The sequence below is a fragment of the Hemibagrus wyckioides genome, linkage group LG11 (assembly GCF_019097595.1).
Source record: "Hemibagrus wyckioides isolate EC202008001 linkage group LG11, SWU_Hwy_1.0, whole genome shotgun sequence".
In the NCBI taxonomy this organism is placed as follows: domain Eukaryota; kingdom Metazoa; phylum Chordata; class Actinopteri; order Siluriformes; family Bagridae; genus Hemibagrus; species Hemibagrus wyckioides.
In genome coordinates, this window is record NC_080720.1 from 15754058 (window position 1) to 15764451 (window position 10394).

Here is a 10394-nt window from a genome sequence, read left to right on the forward strand (position 1 = left end):
AAATAGCTTTAAAACATCACTTTTGATTTCATGGGGACTTTAGTTTACAATTGTTAACAACATATAATTGGAGAATAATATAATTAATATTGAAAGTAAAACTGAAATATTGTGCTGATGTATTATTTTTATCTCTGAATGACAGGGGATTTTAGCTCTTCTAACGTACTTATATCTGCTGCTGTAATAAACACAAGTCTAGAGGCTTTTGTTGTATTTTTGCATATCTGGCAACCCTCTGCTGTCAGTTCTTCTCAGTGCTACGTTGGCTAACACACACACACACACACACACACACAGAGAGGTACCTGTTCATGTCGGTTATCGTGCTGCTGTTGGTATCAGCTGTAACCACCAGCACAGAAGGAAGAAAGGCTGCTATGTTGCTTGTTTACAACACCACTGGTTCTGTGCAATACATATTTTCCTGATCTTAAATCAATTCAAGCTAAGGTAAGTCAGATTCTTCCCAGAGTAGCGGCTAATAATTAGCATAGCTTACTACGCTACTAGCTGTACAGCATTTAGCAGTAAATATACAAGTTGGGAACTGGTTAGCTTGGATATTTAGCTTAGTTAAATACACAGCTGGTGAGGAATAGACACAGACAGATGAAAACTCTAATGTTGTGATATTCCACGAGGTATTTTCCTTCCATTTTGCTGCTATACCAAGTGACCGGTGTTGATTGTTGTGGTGAGTTTTTAGCACAAGCTAACGATAGCTGCATTACTCACTATTATGTAAACATCACGAGTTTTTCGGCTAGAAACAGAAACTTTAACTTTCCTAGACAGCTAACAGTGCCAACACTGACATTTATGCAGTTTATTTTAGTTCAATCTTCGAAGGTCATCAATAAACCTGGGAGTAAACTGACAGTTATGCAATATTAGCCAAAGAGCTAAAGGTAAAGGGGGAACTCAATAGTTTTATCTCCATGGCATGAACTATGATCTGAAGTAACGTAGCGTGAGTTATACTGGAACTGAGTTTCACAAGATATAGCCAATGTCCATTAGTATTTCTTTTCCGTTTTGTATTTTACATTCCTTGTGTTTTCTAATTTGATTTTATTTCCTAAAACACGATTGGGTGAAGCTCGAGTTTTTCTTAATGCACCTTTATGAAAGCTGTTGGACGTCACCAGATGACGTCACGAACACGTTTACATGTTTGTTGAATCGTTGTGGTCATTTACTGATCATGAGGATGGAAGATTTTACTGAAGACTTTGAATAGAAGTATTATCAGAATGGAATGCTACACTATATTGCCAAAAGTTTTGGGACACCCCTCCAAATCGTTGAATTCAGGTGTTTGTTTTTCAGAGGCTGGGTTCGGCCCCTTAGTTCCAGTGAAAGGAACTCTTAATGTTTCAGCATACCAAGACATTTTGGACAATTTCATGCTCCCAACTTTGTGGGAACAGTTTGGGGATGACCCCTTCCTGTTCCAACATGACTGTACACCAGTGCACAAAGCAAGGTCCATAAAGACATGGATGTGGAGGAACGTGACTGGTCTGCACCTCAACCTGATAGAACACTTTTGGGATGAATTAGAGTGGAGACTGTGAGACAGACCTTCTCGTCCAACATCAGTGCCTGACTTCACAAATGCACTTCTAGAGAGGAACGGTCAAAAATTCCCATAAACACTCTCCTAAACCTTGTGGAAAGCCTTCCCAGAAGAGTTGAAGCAGTGATAGCTGCAAAGGGCGGGCCAACTCCATATTAAATTCATGTGCATGTGAAGGCAGGCATCCCAGTTTTGGCCTGGCTCGCAGTCTGTGCTGTAATTCATCCCTAAGGAGTTCTGTAAGGTTGAGGTTAGAAGTCTGTGAAGTTCGTCCACACCAAACTCGTTCATCCATGTCTTTATGGACCTTGCTTTGTGCGCTATTGCGCAGTCATGTTGGAACAAGAAGGGGTCATCCCCAAACTGTTCCCACAAAGTTGGGAGCATGATATTGTCCAAAATGTCTTGGTATGCTGAAACATTGAAGAACTTTGAATAGAGTTTTATTATAATTAAACTTTGGTAAAAAAATCAGTAGAGTAGAGTTTTATATCCTAACTAAATAGGCAGCATATATGATGTTTTATTAGAATAAAATAGGAAGTCGTCATCTTTGGTCATGGCACCACAAATATTTTATAGAATACTAGGATTTTTAAGAACTCAGGTAAAAAGAAGCAGTGGAGACTCCACCCAAGAATGCTAAATAATCAATTCACAGAAAACTGCACTGTGTCAATAAGTACACACATTTTAAAAAAAATGCATTTATGTGGAGCATCTGCCATGAAAGTCCATGTTACTATTATAGAAATGATAACGATCGGATGAGTGCAAATAATATAAACTTTCCGAAGTGCTGTCAGAGCCTAATCAACTTCTTCAGACCAAATTAGATCCAAGCATCCAACAGCACTGTCATATATCCAGCTGTTATCTTTTCATCTGTGTTACACAAGTCATGTTAGCTAGCTAAGTTTGTTGTCTTTTTGCGCAGCTAACACTGTCTCATGTGCATGTGCAGCCTGACAAACCTATACTAGGTAGCTAGTATTTTATTTTATTTTATTTATTCAATCAATAGCCACGTTTATGCCTGGAACACTGGACACAAGGCAGGGAAGCACTTTGATTGTTAACTCGCATGGACTTCCATGTACAATGTGTGATTAAACGTGTGTTTAGTGTGTGAATGCAGGATGCTGGACGAAGTGTCGGAGACAGTGAGCTGGGTTGCGCAGCGCGGTAATAGCACGCTGCCTCTGCCTATAAACAACACATCAGTTCTGCCCACGTGGCCATCTCAAGCCAACATCAGCCAACCACACAGCTGCCTGCGGGTGCTTTACGAGGATATCGGCTCCTCCAGGTATGTTTGTCCTTCCACAGCTGTAATAAACCCTGGGGTCACATCTGTGCTCAGTGTAAGCTCTTAGATGATTGGAAACTGTGGTTAAATGTGTGATTGCTGTCGCTGTCACTGCAGGGATTCTGGTCAGTTAATTGTTGCAGTCTTACATGAATGTCACATCAATATCATCTACACGGAGTACGATTGTTATTATTATTAGAAATCTGTCTTTATGTTTACATACGGAAACAGTTTTCTGTTTCACCAAATCTAATTCCATATTACATAAACCGTATGGTAGTTTAAAGGTCTAACTATGACTGTTTTATTGCCGATGTCGAGGCAAATGAAGTGCAGTGTGTATTTTATTAGTGTTTGTGAATTTTATGGTAAGGTTTTACTTCCCATTTCTGTGTCTTTCACTGGAAAGGTCGCTGTTTTTTGAGAAGTTCCCATTGTGATTGAAAGATAGACTTTCAGTTTTGCTTGTGTTATCTGATCTATGAATGATTTGTTACTGATATTGGAATTTCCATACTGTGTGACATTCAGTTGCATTCATGATTTGTGTAAAGAAATTCTGTGTTGACTTTTAGATTAAACTAATTTCATCAACATGTCAGTCATCTTGCTTCATCTCTCCTTTCAGATAGTGATGCAGCAGCACTTTAATCCTTTAGTTCAAGGTCTTTTCCTTTTATTTTTAGGAGCTGACACCAAAACATGAACTTATGTTTTAAATGATTGATTTTATTTTCCTTTCTGTGTTAGAAACCCAGGACAGACCAACACATTCAGAGTGGAGTTTTCCTTTAATCTGTTTTTGTATATACGTTCTAGTACTCATTCAGTTTTAATGAAATTAAGGCCTCTGCTGCTTAATCTTGCCTCAGGGTGCGCTTTTGGGACCTGTTGCTCCTGGTGCCAAATGTAGCCTTCCTCGTGTTTCTGATGTGGAAGCTTCCATCAGCTCGTGCCAAGATCCGCCTTACCTCCAGCCCTATCTTCATCACGTTTTACATTCTGGTGAGCTGATCTGTTTTACCTGCAGGACTATTCTGAGGACATTTTAACATTTAGGGGAAGTATAAGCTAAGCTCTGACATGTTCCTACTGTCAAAATGACAGCCTGAGTCTTTTATTCTGTTTATTACCTGACTGTCTCGTACTTTTCCGTGTAGGTGTTTGTAGTGGCAGTTGTCGGAATCACTCGAGCTATTGTCTCCATGACTGTGAGTGCATCCAGTGCAGCTATCATCATTGACAAGGTAAAGAAAACACACACATCTCCTCAGCAGGGACTCGGCTTTCTCCGGGAAACACACAGCACACGCCTCTGTAGAAGCTCATTTCAAAACTACAGCGACACGGCTCTTAAGATGGATCAAATCAGACATTTATGCTGATGTGTATTGCTGTAATTAACACTTATAGCGCTTTTACACTGGACAGAGTGGTCAGTAATCCATGATCGTGTCACTGTTTAGTCACATTTTCCATTCCCATGTGAACTACACTGTAACTAATGGTCTGTGACTGACAACTAGAAATAGTGCTGAGATGTCAAACACTGGCAAGCAAGTCAGACAACCATTATTTTGCAAAAACACTAGCTCGAGTCACTTTTCTCCCGAACACAATGACACAGTAATCTTCTGTAGTAGAAGCTGATACTTGAAAGACAGTCTGGCCCGTTCTCTGTAGATTTTTCCCATTAACAAGGTGTTTCCTTCTGCAGAGCTGCTGCTCACTGGATGTTTTTTCTTTATTGCCCAATTCTGAGTAAACTCCAGGGACTTTTGTGTGTGAAAATCCCAGGAGATCTCCAGGCAGTTTTCCAGAAATACTCAAACCAGCCCATCTGGAATCAACAATCAAAATGACTGAGATCATATTTTTATCCCCAGATTGCTGGTTGATACGAACATTACACAAAGCTTCTGGGCCATATCTGCATGATTTCATGCACTGACACACGACTGGCTGATTAAATAACTGCACAAATGCGTGTGCCTCTGCTAAAAGCTATTTCTCTGCTTATGGTTCTATATGCTGTTTATAACATTACTGCGATCCTGATAGAAGATGTGTAGTAACGTGTACTTAAAAAACACGTGCTGTCACACTAATCACATTGTTAAGCTAAAGGGGAAATCCAACATGCTGTTTCTAGCCCAAAGCCATTTTTCGACTCATGTAATGCTAATTAAAGAACACATCCTTTTTTTTTTTTTACTTTCACTTCTCTTTGCTAGAGTCTAAAACTTTCCACACCTGAGATTTGGCTATGCTTTGTTTTTTTATTGCTGTTTGTATAGTAATAAAATCTGATAAGACTTGTATACTGTCTCCAGGTGCTGTGGGAGATCACACGCTTCTTCCTGTTGACCATCGAGCTCAGCGTGGTCATATTAGGACTTGCTTTTGGTAGGCTGGGAAAACTGGGGGTGGGGTGGGGTGGGGTTTATAGTCACGTGGCTGAATCTGTGTTTGAGATTTCAAGTTTTCAGTAACTCTTTCCTTAGGCTTTGTTTTTTGTTAAATGAAAACATTTTGGTTGTGTAACTGACTATAGACTGATGACGTATCTTGTGCTTTATTGCGGCAGGTCATTTGGAAAGCAAATCGAGCATCAAAAGGGTGTTGGCCATAACTGCAGTGTTAGCACTGGCTTACTCTATTACACAGGTAAGCATGAGGACATGAGGAAGATGTTATCAGCCATTTATAAAAATGTATATTTGTTGAATAAACGTATGCATGCTTAACAGGGAACACTGGAGATTCTGTACCCAGATCAGCATCTCTCAGCCGATGATTTCAATATCTACGGTCACGGAGGACGACATTTCTGGTTGGCCAGCTCCTGCTTCTTCTTCCTGGTAACAGATTACAGCTTGGGCTAACTAAAAGATTGTGTGACTGAGATTGAAAGAGATTGTGTGAGATTGCATGATGTGAGATTCTCATTTGAAGCTAGTAAGATGTTACACATAGACTCTATGGAGGATGCTCCAGATTAACAGATTTAAAGAACCTGTGTAATGAATGATATGGAGATAATGATCTCAGTTCTTGGCTTTTTCCAAGTCTACAATGTCAACATTCAGATGTTTTCTGACAGAAAGCTCTTCAGGAAAGAGGGCTATGAGGTTCCTCTGTAACAGCACAAACTGCGCTATTGTTTATTATTAACTTCAGAAGAGAGAAAAAAGAAGCTGATGCTATGAGTAATGTAGGTTATAAAAGGACCTTATTCAGAAATTCCTCAGCACTAAACACAACCACAAATAGATGAAACTTCTGTCATCAGCTGTTTGGGAAACTGCTGTGGTATGAGAGGAACAACTCTTTTTAGCATGTGCTTTTATTGGAAAAATGATAACCTCAGGGTTGTAGTGTAACACCAACAACACCAGTGTACTACAAAGCACTTTTTGTCCTAGGCCTTCTTCAGATGCTGTGATTTATACAGCAAGGTGAAATAAGTCTAATCTTTTTTCCATTAGTGGGAAACAAGGTTGTAAACAACATCCAGCCTGTAGTCACGTACAGTACCATGCCACAGCAACACTTAGGGGAAAGGGGGAGGGAAGGAAGGAAAGAAGAACAAAGGGATAAATGAAAGAATCAAGTAAAGAAAGAACAAACGAATGAACAGAAGAAAAAAAGAATGAATCAATGAAAGAATCAAGGAAAGACAGAATGAACGAAAGAAGGAAAGAATGAACAAATTAATGAAAAAAAGAAAGAACAAAAGAAAGAATGAATGAAAGAAAGCAAGAGCAAATGAAAGAACAAAAGAACGGACGAAAAAAAGAATGAACAAAATGAACAAAAGAAAGAGCAAACAAAGGAAAGAAAGAATTAACAAATGAAAGAATCAAGGAAAGCCAGAACGAAAGGAAGAAAAACAGAGAGAACGAACAAATGAATGAAAGAATCAAGAAAAGGCAGAATCAAAGAAAGAAGGAACGAAAGAATGAACAAGCTAAAGAAACAAATTAAGGAAAGGCTGACAGAACAAGCGAAAGAAAGGAATGGATGGATGGAAGAAATGAACGAAAGAAAGAAAGAACGAACGAATGGGATATTCAAGGAAAGGCAGAATGAAATTAAGAAAAAACAAACGAAAGGAAGAATGAAAGAACTGAAGAAAGAATGAATGACAGAAAGAACGAACGGAAGAAAGAAAGAATGAACAAACAAACGAAAGAACAAACAATAGAAAGCAAGAATTAACGAATGAAAGAACAAACGAATGAAAGGAAAGAAAGAATGAATGACAGAACGAACGAAAGAACAAACACTAGAAAGAAGGAAAATAACAAATGAATGAATAAAAGAAAGAACAAATGAAAGATAAAAAGGAAATAAGGAAAGAAAGAAAGAAAATAAATGAACGAAAGAAAGATAAACCTGGCATGGGAGTGCTACAGAGTGTTTCATTTCTTAGGCAGATTTTAGGGCTGAAAATGATGGTATTTTGTGTTGCATGTTTTTTCTGCAGGTTTATTCCCTGATCGTTATTCTGCCCAAAACCCCCATCAGAGAAAGAATATCATTACCATGTGAGTGAAGCTTTCATTCTTTCTTCACCCTTTATCCATAACACTGATCATTACACTTTAATAACTAATAACCAAGATGATAAAGTATTTATTAATCTGTCTCATCTCTCTCTCTCTCTCTCTCTCTCTCTCTCTGTAGCTAAGAGGAGTTTTTACTTGTATGCTGCCATTCTGGCAGTGCTGAATATGGTGCAGGGTCTGGGTAGTGCTCTGCTCTGTGCTGATATCATAGAAGGCCTGTGGTAAGAACTATTTCACTAACCAACACTAAATTAGTTGAGGTTTGGGATTTTTTCAGTTCTGACTTAAGCATGTGTTTGTTCGCAGTTGTGTTGATGTCACTACATTCCTCTATTTCTCCATGTTTGCTCCTCTCATCTACGTAACGTTCCTCAAAGGATTATTTGGGTAAGTAAGATGCATTTACTCAGTGTGTGCATCAGAGGGTATGTCCGAGATCAAGCCGTGATCCAGCAGGACTATATCATTTCTTTTAAATAACATTTACTCTGCCTTTAGTCCTTTAGCATTCCTTTCTAAATCTTCAGGTAGTTTCAGAGCTACTGTCAACTTATTAACATAATCCATTGTCCAGTAATTGTCCATTGGACTAAATTAAACTGGCTTTATCTACCAATGCTAAGGGCTTTCCTTTCATTCACAAAGTTCCTGGTTCAGCCAGGAATCTAAAGAACAACATGTATGTTTTATCACATCACTACATTCACACTAGCCACAGACAAAGTGACAAGCAACCGTTAAAATATATACGTGTGTGAAATGAAGCTGCATTTTCAGCAGGACAATGCAGTCTCAGTTTGAATTGAGAGTTTCTCAGATATGTGCAAATAAAGAATAATGTGGCAGATACAACTTCTTTAAAGACAAACAAACAAAAAAACTCTAAAGGAAGTATAATCATTGGTGCTTCTGGTGAGTGTACATAGCTAGTACTTTTAATTGACTCTGCTAATGTGTCAATAATGTTAGTACAAAACCTTGCACCCATTGTATAATTCAAACTGAAATTTGTGTTTTAAATATTGTGCTATTTATATACACTATATTGCCAAAGGTTTTGGGACACCACTTCAAATCATTGGATTCAGGGGTTGTGCTTGACTCCTTAGTTCCAGTGAAAGGAAATCTTAATGCTTCAGCATACCAAAACATTTTAGACAATTTCACAAAGCAAGGCCCATAAAGACATGCAGTCCTGACCTCAACCCAATAGAACACCTTTGGGATGAATTAAAGCCAGACCTTCTCATCCAACATCTGTGCCTGACCTCACAAATGCGCTTCTAGAGGAATGGTCAACAATTCCCATAAACAGCTGTTAGCTGTATATTAAATTCATGTGCATGTAAAGGCAGACGTCCCAGTTTTGGCCTGGCTCGCAGTCGCCGCTCTAATTCATCCCAAAGGTGTTCTATCGGGTTGAGGTCAGGACTCTGTGCAGGCCAATCAAGTTCCTCCACACCAAACTCTCTCATCCATGTCTTTATGGAGCTTGCTTTGTGCACTGGTGTGAAGTCATGTCAGGAAGGGGTCATCCCCAAAGTGTTCCCACAAAGTTGGTAGCATGAAATTGTCCAAAATGTCTTGGTATGCTGAAGCATTAAGAGTTCCTTTAAATGGAACTAAGGGGCCGAGCCCAACCCCTGAAAAACAACACCTGTATTCAATGAGTTGGAGGGGTGTCCCAAAACTTTTGCCAATATAGTGTATCTAAACAAAATATATTTAAATATCACTCTAAGCAGCATGTCTAATCTACAACTATAACAGATCAACATTGCATTATTTTAATATTGCATTTGTTCTCTTCCTTTTTCCTTCCAAATGTCCGCCCCGACTTCAGATCAGAGCCCAAGATTTTGTTCTCCTACAAGTCTCAGATAGATGAGCCAGACGAGCCTGATGTGCACCTGCCTCACACTTCCTCCGCCGGTCTGGGCAGCAGGAAGGACCTGGAGCACAGTTCCTACTCCAGCACACAGATAGACACTTCAGGGGCTTATCTGGATGACGTAGTGTCTGGCCCCTTTGGAACTGGACACAGCATCAACAGCATTGACAGTGACCGATGGAGAGCCATCAATGCCTAGAGGAGGGAACAGGAAGGACGGGAGAATAAAAGAACTGGCCAAATTTGACCAATTAATGACTGACTCTCACCCAGTGAACTGCATTCCCTTTAACGCAATGAATAGGCTTTGGATTTGAACTCAGCTTGCATGACAGCTTAGTATATCACAATTCGTCTTTCTTTTTTTTTTTCACTAGTGCTTTTTAAATACTCCTGTATAATTTCAGTGCATTACGATGCCTGCGCAACACCTAGAGTATAACTGAAGGAGTAGTCAGGAGCTCAGACGGCTTGGTAGGTATTGAGCTCAGCTGAATGACGAGCTGCAGAACAGGTATTGCAAAATACTGTGCACTGAGTTGTGAGTTTTTCTTTCTTTTTCTTTTCTTTTAAATCATGGAAATAGACACATTTAGCTATATCGTGCTAATCTGTGCTTGGATCCACTGTTTCCGTGCTCGCTTCTGTGTTCACTTCTATTTTTATTTATTTTAGTGATTATGCTACTTATATTTTACCCTGATCCATTATCATTCCATTTTTCCATTTAAGAAACAAATCAGATAAGTAATCATTTCAGGGTTGGGTTTTTTTTTTTGGTCCATCTTTGGTATTTCTATGGCTTTAACAACAAAAAATATATATATTTGAGTTTTAAAACTTTTTGTATTTAACAGTGAAACTCCAGAGTCTTATAACATGCACTGCATATTTTACATCGAAATAAGAATGATTTATTAATGGGTGATGGCAATACCAGATCTTTTATGTTCAGAAATTGAAAAGTAGCCAGAGTTATATGTTTTTGGTTTTTTTTGTTTTTTTTTTCAGTATGTTCTGAATGAATGAATGAATTTC

General features: G+C 38.8%; 1 protein-coding gene across 1 annotated transcript; it reads left to right on the forward strand.

Annotated features, from left to right (window-relative positions):
* Positions 1-270: 270 nt before the first annotated feature.
* On the forward strand, positions 271-10178 carry tpra1 (transmembrane protein, adipocyte asscociated 1). The gene is made up of 11 exons (XM_058403716.1): positions 271-453; positions 2708-2891; positions 3767-3899; positions 4055-4141; positions 5228-5300; positions 5482-5561; positions 5645-5755; positions 7384-7444; positions 7584-7686; positions 7772-7852; positions 9309-10178. The coding sequence occupies exons 2-11, from the start codon at positions 2722-2724 to the stop codon at positions 9553-9555; spliced, it is 1146 nt and encodes a 381-aa protein (XP_058259699.1). The 5' UTR covers positions 271-453; positions 2708-2721; the 3' UTR covers positions 9556-10178.
* The last annotated feature ends 216 nt before the right edge of the window (positions 10179-10394 follow it).

Excerpts from the sequence above, each read along its gene's own strand:
- tpra1 (XM_058403716.1), top strand. The coding sequence starts at position 2,722 with ATGCTGGACGAAGTGTCGGAGACAGTGAGCTGGGTTGCGCAGCGCGGT. Across the intron at positions 2,892-3,766 it reads GAGGATATCGGCTCCTCCAG|GGTGCGCTTTTGGGACCTGT; the intron begins GTATGTTTGTCC and ends ATCTTGCCTCAG. Across the intron at positions 4,142-5,227 it reads CAGCTATCATCATTGACAAG|GTGCTGTGGGAGATCACACG; the intron begins GTAAAGAAAACA and ends TACTGTCTCCAG.